Source organism: Asparagus officinalis, chromosome 5, assembly GCF_001876935.1.
Source record: "Asparagus officinalis chromosome 5, Aspof.V1, whole genome shotgun sequence".
In the NCBI taxonomy this organism is placed as follows: domain Eukaryota; kingdom Viridiplantae; phylum Streptophyta; class Magnoliopsida; order Asparagales; family Asparagaceae; genus Asparagus; species Asparagus officinalis.
Window position 1 is genome coordinate 4,603,996 of NC_033798.1, and position 16,761 is coordinate 4,620,756.

Here is a 16,761-nt window from a genome sequence, read left to right on the forward strand (position 1 = left end):
CCGACGTTCGTATTCCACGCTCGCGAGGTTTTCAGTAGCCTCCAAGAGCTGCCAAAGGGCGCTATTTATAGGCCTCTAAGGCCAGCTCAAGAGTCACTAGCAATTAATGTGACTGTTACAATCCAGCTCAAGAGTCACTAGCAATTAATGTGACTGTTACAATTCTCAATGACAATTAAGATTGTAACATCAATGCATTAAATTGCTCTAAATACAATTCTCAATGACAATTAAGATTGTAACATCAATGCATTAAATTGCTCTAAATACTGTTGTAACTGCTGCATGCAGTAACTCCTGAATACGAGACAATCAATGGACGCGTTGCTACAAAACACGAGGGTCACGTCTTAGCAAATCACACGAACCTCGTTTGACAAATGAACCTCGTCAAACAGGCGAACCTCGTATGACAGACGAACCTCGACGATCAAGCGAACATCGTCAAACAGGCGAACCTCGTATGACAGACGAACCTCATCTAACAAGCTAACCTCGTATGACAGACGAACCTCGTCGAACGAGCGAACCTCGTCAAACAGGCGAACCTCGTTTGACGAGTGAACCTCGTCTGATCTTGTGAATCAGACAAACCTCATCTGACTTCGAGAACGTTAGGGTCACACCCTCGTACGAATATGTAGCTCGTCCGCATGTTACGGAGGTTTTTCGATTTATCTCTATTGCCACATGGTCAAGATCCCAGCAAAATCAAAACAAGGAGTAAGGGCACTAAATCACTTCTCCTCTCGTTCGAATCCCAAGTTGTGAACACCTCCATGACGATGACGATGTCTTCATCTCCCGATCGATTTGCATAGAAAATAATGGTGACCCATGTGTATTGAGCTCGTACAACAACATGCTCATGTGGATAGAAATATATGGCATTGTCCCGCTAGTAGTTTTCATTGGTATAACGAGTGCTTGAGCTAGAGGAGATAGCCGGATGTTGTGGTTCATGTTGTATATTAATTTCTTGCTAATCCTGCAGGGTAAGTATTGCCCACACAAATTTTGATTAAACTTCAACGTTCCACGCGTTGCTTCTCACCTATCGTCCGTGTTCTTCAACTTCATTTCTTTTCTTCCTACGAGCCCTGTTATCCATTCTAAGAACCCGGTATTGGTTTTATTTCCTTCTTCCAGAAAATAGCGCCAATGTCATAGCTAGATCAGCTTTAATTATATTCAGGAGCTAGAAGAATTGAGTTATAGTTCTGTTTTCTTGATTAGTAGAATTGACTGCCTCGTACTTTTGATTTATTATAATTATCATTATTATCATTATTTACTCTTCGTGTCCGAGGGACTGGAGATGTAGTAGTTATTAGATGTTCACTTGCTGAATCATATATGAGGTTGTTTTCTCTCATTTAATTGTTATCAGAGCTATCTCTGTTCACTATGTTGCTCTCAACGTAAATCTAGGACTTAAACATATGTATTGTCAGCTTGTCACTATTCCCGTATAGGTATTTTGGGAAAAGAGGCAATTGTAGCTCTTTGTAACGTTGAAGACTTTCAAGAAGCTCTTTGTAATTTTGAAGCAGCATCAGATTAAACAAAAAAAATTAGCAGTGGTATAAACGAATTGTAAACACTTCAGTCACAGTATAGCAGAAAGTATAGAAAAGTAGGAACGATTGGTGAAACACGAGGCAGATTGGGTAGAAAATCAAATTTAAAAACTGCAAACATGCAATAACATCAAAGCAAAGCGAACATAAGATAAAGAACTTTATCCATCAAAAGCGAATAATATTAACAACAATAATTGAATTGGTAATTTACTACACGGAAATAAACAATGTAAGTCAACAGGATATTACAGTTAAAAGTACACCAATAAAAGTTACCTTGTTACAGCAACAAATGATTTGCTTCACTCCCATGGTGAAAGCAAGAAAAGCGTGTGCACGGGTCAATAACCAATACTGCACACGCTCAATAATAGAGATGCCAACCTCAAAACCGCCAATGGTGGAGTCAATAACCAATACTGCACAGTCAGCTTGAGAGGTACCAGTAATCATGTTCTTGATGAAATCACGATGCCGAGGAGCATCAATAATAGTGCAGTCATATGTGCCCATGCATACTTGAATGACCTCTTGTTCATCTCAGAAGCTTCCTTCTCGAAACTCTCAATTTCACATTTGCTGACAGCTCCCAACTTGTAGATTAGATGGCCAGTGGTGGTCGACTTGCCCGGGTCAACGTGGCCGATGACAACAATGTTGATGTGAATCTTTTCTTTACCCACAGTGCAAGCTGGAGACATGAACCAAATACCATATGAGGCGCGGTAAATGATTAGGAAACAAACTGGAACGTATATTGCTGAGGAATGAGGATTTGGCAATTGTACCTATGCTTAAGATGCTACAAAACTCTTGTCATGCTACATATTATGTACATTTATCTACACTTGATCTCTACAATATACCCAAAGAAGTTTCGCTTTATTTTAAACCTAAAACATACAGAAAACATTTCAATGTGATTTTATTTGCCAAACACGGCGGTTTCCTATAATAAAAAAATAAAAAATAAAAAAACCCGTAGAAAACATACTGGGAGGAAGATGCCTAATAATGCTTAAATGCCTAATCATAGTAAAATCAAGAACACATCAAAAACATCAAAAGCAGATTATATCAGATACATTCAAGAAAATAAAGTTATGTACAAACCACATTGCTTAGATTCATCAATAAATCATGCTCAGAGCCTACATTCAAGAAAATAAAGTTATGTACAAACCACATTGCTTAGATTCATCAATAAATCATGCTCAGAGCACATCAAGAACAAAATAATGTGAAACGCAAACCACATTGCTTAGATTCATCAATAAATCATGCTCAGAGCACATCAAGAACAAAATAATGTGAAACGGGTAATCATACTAATGTCAATAGCACATCAAGAACAAAATAATGCTAAATGTATAATCATACTAAACATATTAAAGTAACTTACATGTAGAGAACATAGCAAACACGAATTTCATTGGAGGTGCTACCCTTTGTAATATGCCTAAAATCATAATAATATACAAAAAAAAAGATTAAAGTGTTATTTTCTTGATGGAATTAAAATTATGCTCGCTGGATTTCATATGCCTAATATCATAATAAAATACACACAAAAAAAACAATTAGAGTGCTAATTTCTTGAGGGAATTAAAAGTATGCTCACAGGATTTCATCGGAGATTATAATTTGAAACCCTATATAAACCCTAATCATACTAAAATTCAAGAAATCAAAGTGTCCACAGACAAAACGCATCAAGAACGAAATATTATAGTCCGAAACCCTAAACAAACCCTAATCATACAAAAATTCATGAAATTTAACCAAGATTAACGCGCACACTCCGTCGAAGTCACAGATTAAAAAAAGGTCAAGAATGAAATATACCTAAATCACAGCGATGATCAAACTGACGATGGCGGATCTCCTGATCAACTTCATCAGCAAAAACATGCAGCATTTGACAATGGTGAAAGCGATGAAGTCGCTTTGTTGTGTTGTTCAAATTAAACCAGACGCATTGAATAAGAGGGGATCTTGGGCTCTCGGTCGAAGAGTACGTCGAGGTCGTAGGTTTTGGGAAAAGAATCCATTGAGGAGAAACGAGAACAGAATTTGGTTAGAATGAGAGGAGAGGGTTTGGGGTTTGGGGATTTCGTCTTGATGATGATGAAGACGATAAAAAGTTGTTGTTATGTTGTACCCTCAGCCTCATTTAAATATAATACGGGCACAATCCTAAGTTCGAGAAATCCTTTTTCTTTTCTTCTTTTTCCCCCTTTTTTGTGTGAAGACGATAAAAAGTTGTTATGTTGTACCCTCAGCCTCGTTTAAATATAATACGCGCACACTGGCACAGTCTTAAGTTCGAGAAATCCTTTTTCTTTTCTTTTCCCCCCGCTTTTTTGTGTAGTTTTTTTTTTCATAACCGGAGAAATCCTTTTCTTTTCTTTTCTGATTTTTTCTTTTCTTATCAACCTAAAAGGTCTGGAAAGTTACTTTGCTAACAAATTCAAAGTTCTACCCTGTTATAAAAAAATCACTTTAAAAATTCACCTTAGACCCAAAATAATTTATTCAATTATTTTTAAACATAATTTGTACTTAACCCAACCCAATTCCAAAACAGGGATCCCCCCTATAAACTCACAGTTTCACCAGCTTATTCTTAAACTCCATCCATTTCAAGAAATCACATCATGTAGACACAATTTCCTCCTTTGAATTATTTCTTATTCTTAAACTCCATCCATTTCAAGAAATCACATCATGTAGACACAATTTCCTCCTTTGAATTATTTAAATTATTTAAATCTATTTTGCATTTCAGAATCACATCATGTAGACACAATTTCCTCCTTTGAATTATTTAAATTATTTAAATCTATTTTGCATTTCAGCAGTTCGGCATATTACTAAATTTTGTTCAAAATGATTTAGATATATGATACGTTTTTAAACAAAATGATTGTTTAACTATTATATTTTCGTCTTCTTTCACACTAACTTTGCAGCATTAAACGAGTCAATTTTGCTCGTTGCACACTTCACCAATTTACAACTTCGTTGATATGTTTACATTAAGGATTTCTAGAGCGAAACGTGACTGTTGCTATCACTCGCTCTAAGAGGGTGACATGTGTCCAATCCCAAAACAAACTCTACAACCTAGCCTACACCCAACCCTACACCCAACTGATTCCCAGCATTTTCTTCGCGAGTGCCGAAGAACAATCGCCAAACGACGAGTGCCCTTAGACTTCTTCGTTTACATTTGATTGTTTGGTTAGACTGCATTTACAATTTAGCTTGTAAGATTGATGATTTATTGATTTGTGAGTCATTTTCTTAAAGATGGTGATTTGAAGGGTATTTTTGTAAAAATTTAGATGCGGGGGAATAGGTTTCCAGATATGCATGATTTATGGGGTCATTGCAAGTTTTACACATCATGAAGACTTCAACAACAAGGATCAAATATTTGATGACTGAAAGCTAGTTTGGTATTGCTATTTTTTAGGTGATTCAACTTGTTTTTTCAAGAAGCACCAGATAATAAATGTCTAGTGAAAACAATTTTGGCAGGCTTATTGAAATTGCTTCTGCTTTTAAATGTGTATTTTTATAAGCAATTTAAAGATACTTTTAAGCAACTTCTTCTTTTAAGATGGTACTTTTAGAAGCAACTTGATCATGCCTCTAAAAGCTGCTTCTGTTTTTTTATAATTTACATATCATATCTACTTTTTATCTTTTAACAAGCTACTAAACACCTTAGTTGCCTCTTAAGCAATTTTTTATATTTGATTACCAAACCGCTAGTTTCAGCATCTTACATAAATTGCTTCTATAAATTGCTTTTATAAGCAACTTATTATAAGCTCTAGCAATACTAGATTGGCCCTGAATGGTCCCATTAAAAATTTTATGGACTAAACAAGTAAGCAAAGCAGTGGCATTTTCTTAGCAAAGGTCGACTAAATGCTAGACAAAAACAGACACTAGCTACCGCCATACATATTTCCATTGCTAAATGATCGAACTGCCACTGGTGGATCTCACGATCCACTTCATCAGCGAACATATTGATGCGCCTCCAAAGATCGCATTTGACATCTTGAAGATGATGAACTCGCCCGTTATCCTTTCGAGCCCATTACTCAGGAAGCAATAGGCCTCATCGTATTCTCTGAAGTGCGGATCACAAAGAATGGCATCACACTTATTAAACAATGGTGAAAGCACGGGCTCGGTCGGCAAGGGCACCACCACCTCCTCCTCCTCCCCCTGAACAAGACACGAAGGTCGTATGATTCACTGAAAGGATCCCTGGCTGTTTGGGTCAGAAATTGTTTTCTTCATTGTGATTGAATCTATACAACTTCAGGCGTTACAATAAACCCAACAAAAAGTTAGTCTTTTTATAAGACTTTTACACAATGAAAATAACTGATTACAATATCTTTCAAACAACACACAGATCCTATTTATTAGTCTCTGTTTGCGGGGGATCTTTGCCTGTGCCGGGGTTTCTCCGTAGACCGCCTACGGATCGGATCCGATTGACAGAATAATTGGTCAGAGCTCCTACTTCACCAAGGAAGTATTCGCTAAAGTACTGATATCAACCAAACAAAATCATTATTCTTCTCGAGATTAAGACCAAGCCTAATATCAAGAAAAATGGGGACGGGGCTTTAGATCCTTTGAAAGACTCCTTTATGCCAAAGTTCGTCGGGATCTAGCTAACCTCCTCTGAAATTTCGTGGCTCTTAACTCTGAAGTTCGGCAGCACCTCCTCGTCTTGATAATAATTCGCATCCTCTACAAGGAGACCCTAGGTTTGTATTTATAGGGTTTCGGATACAGGGTATTTGGATAAAAACAAAGGATTTGGCCATATCTTCAGTTGACAATGGTCTAACCATGTTTGTGGATGATATCCAATCAGTTGGGAAGCTCTAGAACGAACAAATCCTGAAAAATATCAAAAAACGTGTTTTTGGGCAGTTGGCATGCGCGGCAGACTCTGGTGTTCCACGAGGGCGCGGGACATCACTAGCTGACCCGCAGCTGTCGCGGGTCAGCACTAGCTGACCCGCAGCTGTGCGGATCGGTTTGGCACTTGGGTATTTTTTTCCGTCTTTTTACGTATTTGATCGTCTTGTTGACTTGTACGCTTCGTTAACTTGTCTCATGCGCTCATTAGTTTCTTTACAGTACTTAGAGCTGACCGACAAGCACAGCGGGCACTTGGAGCTGACCGACAAGCGCGACGGGCACTTGGAGCTGACCGACGAGCGCGGCGGGCACTTGGATAATCCTTCTTGACTCAGATGATGACGTTCATCATCTTCTCTTCGTCTCGAGCTACGTGCGGGAACCTATAGACATTTTTAGACGCATACAGATACCCCCTTCAAAGTATTTCAGACTTATTTTTTATAAAAAAGTCTGGAATGCTTTGGATAAGACAAGCCCTGTCTTCAATCTCTTTAGTATTTCGTTAAGGAGATCGCATAAAAGGACCTGTGAATTGCCTCAATTCTTGATTTCTTCAGCCTTCAGTCTATTCAGTTTTTTATCGAATAGATGAAGTTCTTCCGAAGTTGCGCTTATCGTCTGACCGTTATTAAAGTCTTGAACTGAAATTGGTGTATAAGTTTCTGAACTTAGCTCATGTCATTGAGTTGACTTTGAATTGATCATCTTTGTCGGGAATTGGTATCTAAATGTGATTGAACTCTCTGGAATCATCCTTTAACCTAGAATTTTTCCTTAACCTTATTTTGACGACATTATCGATGCGTTGACCGGCATCGACCTTTACTGTAACGCGTTGTTCGACGTTGACCTTTGTTGTAATGCGTTGAGTGGTGTTAACATAGTTTATACTCGTACATTTACTAGAGTCTACACAGTTTAAGCTCTTAAGATATTGGAACGTGGTGATCCCAACTGTTAGGGCTGCAGGACCAACTGTTAAAGCTGATTCATCTGCATGTATGGATCTTGTCACGAGACTAACTAATGAAGCTGGTGCGTCAATGACTCTTGTATTTATAGGATTTTTAGCAAACCCTCAACCATCAACGGGTTTGATGAGCCTTTACTGACTACCGTTTGAGTCGGGCTAGCATGCGGATTGTTTGAGTCAGTTTTGCATGTAACGTTGTGCTAAAAGAGTTAACTCTTTAGTGCTACGATATTAAATACGTAGACTTCGTTTTTCTCACGGGATTAGACTATCCGGCTTCATGTATCAGATGTAGACTTAGAATTTTTTGGCAAATCCTCAGCCATCAACGGATTTGACGTGCCTTCACTGATTACCATTTGAATCGGGCTTGCAAGCGGATTGTTTAAATCCGTTCCGCATGTGACGTTATGCTAAAAGAGTTAACTCTTTTAGTGCTACGATATTGAATACATAGACTTCGTCTTTCTTACGGGAATAGACTACCCGACAACATGTGTTAGATGCTGACTTATCCCTTCTTAGGATTTGGGATAAAAGTCCCCAGACTTGGACTATGGTGTCTTTTTTTAATCAGTGAAAGACTAAACCAGCAACGCGTATTAGGCGTTGACTTATTCTTACTTAGGCTTTGGGATAAAATTCCCCGCGCGTGTTAGGCACAGATTATGGTGTTATTAATAACAACCTATCATAATATCAAATATGTGGGCTTTTGTCCTTTTTACGGTTAAAGACTAACCGATAACGCGTGTTAGCGCTGACTTATCCCTACTGAGGCTTCGGGATAAACGTCCCTAGTCTTGGATTCTAGTGTCTTTTTCAATCGGTGAAAGACTAAACCGGCAACGCGTGTTAGGCGTTGACTTATCCCTACTTAGGATTCGGGATAAAATTCATTGTGTGTGTGAAACATGGATTTTGGGAGTTAAAAAAGCGGTGTCTTCACTTGGGGCAAGGACGAACCCGATGCTGGAGAGGAAGAATTTTATATTCTATCTCCAGGTCATCTTTTCGGGTAAAGACAAACCCGATGTGGGAGAGGAAGAATTTTATATTCTATCTCCCATGGCTGAAGAGGAAGAATTTTATATTCTATCTCCAGTTATAAAGGAAACTCAAAGTGGGATCTCCACTTTAAGAATCTGGGAAGGTGAATCTAAGAGTAGGATCTCCACTCTGAGAATCGAAAAGATTCAGATAATCCTAATTGTCGGAAGGTTTGATTACCGAACTAAAGATGTGTTTCCCGTCTATCGAGAGTGAATTACGGTTCTGACCCTAACTATATGAAGGTTTGACAAGTGGGAGTTCGAGGTGACCCTAACTGTAGGAAGGTTTGATCACTCGATTTGAAAGTGAATCTCTCGTTCATGGAAGGAATCGAGAGGAGATTTTGGTTGTGGTCCTAACTGTAGGAAAGTTTGACCAAGTGGGAGGTTTGAGATGATCGTAACTGTAGGAATGTTTGATCGCTCGATTCGTGGACCTCTCGTTCATTAGAGGAATCGAGAGGGGATTTTGTTTGTGGCCCTAACTGTAGGAAGGTTTGACCAGGTAGACAGTAGGAGTAAGAGTACAAATCACAGTAGGAGTGTTGACTTGTATTGATCACTTAGTGGGGGTTCTTGGTGTCAAGTGATAAGGACTTAACACGAAAGGGTTTTATAATTGTCAAGAATTAGCAGATTAAAATTCCAATCATCATGTCCGGACTCTAATAATGGAAGTGTTGAGTGTACAGACACAGCGGGAGTTTGAGTGGATTAAACCAGAAAAGATTTTTAGTGGACCCACCGTCAATTAGTTTGATCAGTGAGGGATTTTGTGGTGGAAGATTATGAATCATCAAACACCGGTGGAAGTTTTTTTTGTGAGGGAAGATTGATCTAACGAAGTGATCGAATTTCGTCTCAGCAAAAGATTGCTTGAAAATTGATAAAATTAATCCCCCTTGGTGATTAGGCTTGGTCTTAATCTCGAGAAGAGCCCTGATTTCGCTTTGTCGATCTCAGCGCTTCAAGCAAAAACCCCCTTGGTGAGGTAGAAGCTCTGCCGAATTTTCCTGCAACCGGATCTGATTCGCGGTCGTCCACGGATTAACCCCGGCACCGGCAAAGAACCCACGCAAGCAAGAACCGATAAACGGATCTTGTGTTTATTTTCAAGAAAGTTGTAATCTTTTATTTTCGTTATTTGAATTCATTTGTAACAATTAAAGTTTAATGAAATCAATGATGAAGGCAGCTTTCCACGAAAACAAAGAGTTGAATGGATCCTTTTGACTTGGATCCATTCACTTGTCGATGATTTGGAGGAGGGGGTGTTTGCTCGCTGTTGGGACGCTTGGTGTTCCCTGAATATCAGATCCGCCCTGTAATAGATCACGTCCACTGGCTCCAAAACCTTAGCGAGTTGGCGGGCGAGGCGTTGACGTTGCCTTTGACGTGCCCTCTTCGATAGGATTGGCGCGCCTCTAGTACTCAACTCCCTAATTGAGGAGGAGTTCATATCTGTAACTCCGACTTCAATGGAGGCCGGAGGGGCGTTGCGAGGTGCAGCTACTGCAGCAACGAGGGCGTTGATCTTCCTGCGTTTACGAGTGGAGGAGGATCTGGAAGAGGAGGACGACAGATACTCGAACTTCTGTTGGTCGAACTCGTACTCGACCTTTTCTTCAACCGGGATCCGGATTCGAGGTTGCGAGCATAGAAGTTGTTGGCTCCCATTGTGGTCGTCAGCGTGTTTGGGTCAGAAATTATTTTCTTCATTGTGATTGAATCTATTATAACTTCAGGCGTTACAATAACCCCAACAAAAAGTTAAGTCTTTTTATAAGACTTTTACACAATAAAAATAACTGATTATAATCTCTTTTAAATAACACACAGATCCTATTTATTAGTCTCTGTTTGCGTGGGATCTTTGCCTATACCGGGGTTTATCCATGGACCGCCTACGGATCGGATCCGGTTGACAAAATAATTTGTCAGAGCTCCTACTTCACTAAGAAAGTATTCGCTGAAGTACTGATATCGACCAAGCGAAATCAGTACTCTTCTCGAGATTAAGACCAAGCATAATCTTAAGGAAAATGGGGACGGGGCTCTAGATCCTTCGAAAGACTCCTTCTTTATGTCGAAGTTCGCCGGGATCTAGCTAGCCTCCTCTGAAATTTCGTGGCTCTTGGCTCTGAAGTTCGGCAGCACCTCATCGTCTTGATAATAACTCGCCCCCTCTGCAAAGAGACCCTAGGTTTGTATTTATAGAGCTTCGGGGTATTTGGATAAGAACAAAGGATTTGGCCATATCTTCAGTTGACAACGGCCTAACCATGTTTGTGGATGATATCTAATCAGTTAGGAAGCTCTGGAACGAACAAATCCTGAGAAAATATCAAAAAACGCGTTTTTGGGCAGTTAGCATGCGCGGCAGACTCTGGTGTCCCACGGGGGCGCGGGACAGCACTAGCTGACCTGCAGTTGTGCGGGTCAACAGCACCTGACCCGTAGCTGTCGCGGTCGTCGCAACAGCTGCACCCGCCAGCTACCGCGGGTCCGGCCACTAGCTGACCCGCCAACTGCGCGTCCGCACTAGCTAACCCGCAGCTGCCGCGGGTTGCGCACAAGCTAACCCGCAACTGTGTGGGTCGATTTGGCACTTGGGCATTCTTTCCGTCTTTTTGCCGTTTTGCGTATTTGATCATCTTGTTGACTTGTACGCTTCGTTAACTTGCCGCATGTGCTCGTTAGCTTCTTTACGGCACTTGGAGCTGACCGACAAGCACAGCGGGCACTTGGAGCTGACCGACAAGCGCGGCGGGTACTTGGATAACCCTTCTTGACTCGGATGATAACGTTCATCGTTTTCTCTTCGTCTCGAGCTGCGTGCGGGAACCTATGGGCATTTTTAGACGCCTACACTGGCGACGAGAAATGTAAGCATTATGTGTGTTTATAATTGGAAAATCTAATCCTGTGTACCGAAAAATTAATAATTCAGTCAGTACCATTCATGTTTGGAAGGAAACAACAAAAAGTAGCTATTTCCATTTCAACGCAAGCAAATATTTCACTTACATTGATTGATGAACATCATGCATAAACAAATAGAATTGCGAAGCATAACGTTGCATAACAAATTTTCGGGTGTAGTATAAATTATTAATCAATAAAGAAATCTGGAATAGACCAGGATTTATACCTGGAGTGGAACCGATGAAGCTCTTCTGGGAGGTGTCTTAATGTTATGAGTTTCAATCAAGATTTTCTCTTTCAGACATTCTCTCGAGCACCCGAGTGACATCGTTTAACCCCAATAGCAAATTGTTGCTACAGAAATCAAATTCCTCCAAAATATCAACTTTAATCCCACCATTGTTCATAAAACTCAAATGGGTCATCAAGAAAATAACAAAATCACACAACCTTCATCACATTTTATCTTGCAGTTGCTCCCGTTTGGAAGCTTTTGCTAACTCTACGCTCCTACAAGTAAAAAAAATTAACATAACAATTAAAAATTGCAAGTGAGGATCAGGTTTATGATTAAAGTTGAGAAATTTAGTTAACCTGCAGAGACTTGTGAGGAGATCATCAAGCTGGTTCACTTCATAACGGTTTGAAATTAACCCGATTGATTAAAGCAAGCCAAATAAAAAGATCATCAAGCTGGTTCACTTCATAACGGTTTGAAATTAACCCGATTGATTAAAGCAAGCCAAATAAAAATACTATCTTTAACTAGAAAAAGGGAAGAGAGAGGGAGAGAGAGTTTGTTCGTACTATAGTTGGCGGGCCTGCGGGCTTACTAGTTTAATTATTAACTAAAAATTTAATACTTTTTAAGAAGAAAATTTTATGAAGAAAATTATTAAATAATTTTTTTTAAAGTTAGTCCAATTAGTGTTAATCTTTATAATTGAGAAAAATATTATAATAACTAAATTTTTAAAAAAGAAAATTAGATTATGAAACTTTTGGGTACTCTTTATATGTATCTTAATATTTTTTTATGTGCAAATTTTATTTCTAATTTATGTATCTTTGAGAGTTTATGTAAAATAAATTATCTATGGAGTCTTAATTACATTAGGTTTAGGAGTTGGAGTTATTTTAGAGAGATTAATGGATATCCTTGTGAGGAGATTTTCCTCCTTGTCGTCTATGTGTCACCATCCTCATAAAGTAGGCACAAATTCCCACCAACTCACACACTCTCTCCTACTTATGAAGATGATAGAGATTGTACCACATATGCATCAAGGAGGAAATCCCCTCCTATGACAAAAACACCCATTAATCTCATATTTTAGAATTCTTATGTATTCAGTTTCCTCAAGTCTATATATAAGCATGTCTTCATCTCTGAACATACCTCAACTCAGAGATTAAATAACTTTTTTTTGGCTCTTTACTTTTCTCTCTCCCCCTTCGATACTCTTTTACCATCGCAAACATCGCCTTTTTTTCTGTATTATCAACTTTTGTAGTTTAAGGAAGCTTACATACATGAAAATTTTCAATATTTATATCTTCTTTGTTTTTGGTGTTTATAACCCATTTCTTTTAAAAGTTCTCATATAGGTATAAGTTATACAAGTAGTATACATTTATATATCTACACGTATACTATTTGTATAACTTATACGTATGACCAATTATAAGCAGATCTTATATTCAAAAGGATTTTTTTGGGAGACTCTTATGACGTGGTCAAGTATGTCCAGTGCATCCCCAAACACACAGCTTAGAATTTAAAATTAAAATTAGGATTGACGAGAAGGGGAAAAAATATGTAAATAAATATTAAAGAAACTAAAAGTTGAATGCATATGATTTTTTTGAGTGTGCACTTCGCGTAGGATTTAGGGCCTGTTTGTTTGCACGGAAGTAATTGTAAAATAGCTGAAGTAAAAGAAGTAAAAACTACTTCTGCTACTTCCAAGCAAAAAAATATGTTTGGTTCTTTGAAAAACTTACTTCCAATACTTCCCTAAATGCTTATGTGGCGCCTACGTGTCATCATTACTTTCAAAATATTTTTCCAATCCTCAATACCCAGAAGTAGCTCGGAAGTAGTTGAAATGCATATTAATTAAGACATAAATAATTTTTTTTATTAATATTTCCTTTATTAGTTTTTTCTAACAACTTTTCAATGATAAAATTACTTCCTAGTAATATTTTTAAATGTTATCCAAACAAAAAAAGTAAATGAAGAGGAAGAAGTTCTACTTCTATTACTTCTAAAAATATATGAAACAAAAAAAAAACTATTTCCACTACTTCCTACTTCATAGCTTTGAAAGTTACTTCTATAACCTACTTCTTACTTCTAATACTTCTATTATCCAAACGGGCCCTTAGGCGGAGACGTTTTTTGAAAAGAAAAGAACAGAATAAAGCACTTAAAAGAGATCTTGATGTGTGGGGGTATAAACCTCTTTTTTCCTAATAGACCAAAGTGACCCTCGATGTGGGGCCCAGTTGAGGGTATAAACCTCTTTTTTCTAAAAGACCAAAGTGCCTCTCGATGTGGGGCCCAGTTTTTGCTGACGGGGGTTACAATAAGGGCCTGTTCGTTTATTTCCTAAAAACCAAGAAATGGAAATGGAAAAGGTGGAAATCTCAAAATAACCCATTTCTTCCATTTCCATCCCTAAAACCCACCCACAATATCTAATAAAATACTATTTTCATCCAACAACTCATCCACATCATCTAATAAAATATTATTTTCATCTAACCACTCATCCATCACATCTAATAAAATATTATTTTCATCTAACAACACATCCATCACATCTAATAAAATATTATTTTCATCCAAACATCACTCAACTCTCCCCTAGCTTTCCCCCTTTTTATTTTTTTTTGGGAAAAATCTCTTTTAACCCAAAGTTTTACCCCCAATTATTTAAAAACCCATCCATTTTACTAAACACCAATAGACCCAATGTATCTCATCTCACTTATTTTTAAACCCAACATGTATAATACACCCATTTTTTGTACTGTATTTACCCAACAAATTAAAAATTCCTAAATTACCCTTCATCCCCAAATATAACTCAGCCCCTCTCTCTCTCTCTTCCAGTCTCTCTTCCGTTTCACTTTCTCAAAGAGTCCAGGAGAGATTAGGGTTTCGGCGAAGAGGTCTCGGGTTGAGGATCACCGACGGCGAAGGGAGTTGGATCGACGGTGAGCGACGACGAGTAGGGTTTTAATCGAGGTCTTTTTAGGTAATTTGAGCGACGACGAGTAGGGTTTTAATCGAGGTCTTTTTAGGTAATTTCTTTTCTTTTCTTTCTCTCTCCTAATTTTGTCCGTATTTTTTTGGCTTTACTTGTTCTTGAATCTGTTAGACGAAGCTCGTAGCTGAATTTCTTGGAGAATTTTTGGCAATAAAACCGTAGGTTTGGCTTCATGTTTTCCAAAATGTCCATTCTATTTGTGGTTTTCTTGTTTTTTTTGTGGAACATAGGAATCTTGAAGACGCGTTGAATGAGTAATCATCAGCTATTTCAATAGCAACTCCTCAAATTTAATGATTCTAGTCTAATCTTGGAATTAGTCGTGTATTAGGGCAACAGATCTAAGGTTTTAGCTCGGGGAATAAATACGGTAAGAAAACACTAGGGATGAATCCGAGCAAACAAAGTTCAATTCACTGATATCTCCAACTGACTTATAACTCTCAAGCTTACGCTTTTGCTTACAGATCCTCGGATTGTTTCGTACATTGGAAGTTCGTTTAGTATCTTCACTCTTATTTACATCGGTGAGTTCTAATAATTTATCCATTGTTTGGCTGACCTAATTAAAGTTCCAAAAGAAAAACACTTTCTTTTGAAATTAAGCCCCTTGCTGTAGTTTTGATCACATGCAACTTGCACGTATAAATTGTTGAAAGGGCCCGAAAGATAAGAATGTACTTATATCACAGTAATCTCTCGAACATCTAAGGTTTAACACCTATGATAGCTTGGTGTTGAAATCATTATTTATAAAAGGATTCCAACCTGCCGCTGGGATATTCATAATTATATTGTATTTTTTGAAATATTTGTCAATAGGTTGTCAAAGATGTCAAGCAGAAGTAAATCGAGGGATTCTTCCCAATCGACGTCTAAGGCTACTAAGTAAGTAAATTTTAATTTATATGAAATTATTGTTATGTTAATAATTTCTTATGTTTTTACTTGTAAATGAAATTGAATCTGAAGATTTGGATCTCTAGATCCCTAGATACGTCTGATACATACGAATGATAAATAAGAGCATCAGGAGAAAACTTCTGAATGTTGAAGTTGCACATGAGCTTGGGTACTTGACAGATTCATTTTGTGGCTATTGGTTGGTTACATTTTGTGTTGATTGTGTACTTGGCAGATACATTTTGTGTTTATTGTGCTGTAATTATGTTCTTATTGTTAAAATTCTGTGAATGTTGAAGTTGAGCAGGAGCTTAGATCTGTGTACTTGGCAAATTCATTTTATGTCGGTTGGTGTATTCATTTTGTGTTGATTGTGTACTATATTGATTCATTTTATGTTTATTGTGTAGCTTAGATCTGTGCAGGAGCATAGGGTGTTGATTTTTGTAGTGGTGTTGTGTATTTGTTGTTTTATGCTGTAATTATGTTCTTATTGTTAAAATTCTGTGAATGTTGAAGTTGTGCAGGAGCTTAGATCTGTGTACTTGGCAAATTCATTTTGTGTTGGTTGGTGTATTCATTTTGTGTTGATTGTGTACAATATTGATTCATTTTGTGTTTATTGTGTAGCTTAGATCTGTGCAGGAGCATAGGGTGTTGATTTTTGTAGTGGTGTTGTGTATTTGTTGTTTTATGCGTAGGCGAATATAATATAGCACCTTTTCTATGTAACAACGTCAACTCTTATCACATAAAACATGACATTCTGATATCGCTGAACTACACATGAGACATATATAAATTTGCAGCATCAACCAAATATAGCAAAATTATCATATAGCACTAGTTTTGAATAGGAACAATAGCCATGAGTCATATGATGTACAGCCTTTTGATATACAAAATACAAGATCGAAACAGCATTTCATAGACATATTATCCGCACTGGTGGCCGATTTTTTTTTTTCTTAATAAATGCTTGCCAAAATGAATTTGCCAGAGTACGACCCAGATCTAAGCTCCTGCAGGCAAACTTCAACATTCACAAGAATTTTAACGAATAAGAATATAAAAAAGGGCAACAG

At 37.9% G+C, this 16,761-nt stretch overlaps 1 protein-coding gene and 1 pseudogene across 1 annotated transcript in view; one reads left to right on the forward strand and one right to left on the reverse strand.

Annotated features, from left to right (window-relative positions):
- On the reverse strand, positions 1,728 to 3,752 carry LOC109840271 (annotated as a pseudogene).
- Positions 14,027 to 16,761, forward strand: part of LOC109840269 (F-box protein SKIP23-like) — a 14,864-nt gene continuing 12,129 nt past the window's right edge. The window contains exon 1 of the mRNA XM_020408846.1: positions 14,027 to 14,070. Within this exon, the coding sequence (XP_020264435.1) occupies positions 14,053 to 14,070 (18 nt within the window). The 5' untranslated portion in view covers positions 14,027 to 14,052. The remainder of the gene's footprint in view (positions 14,071 to 16,761) is intronic.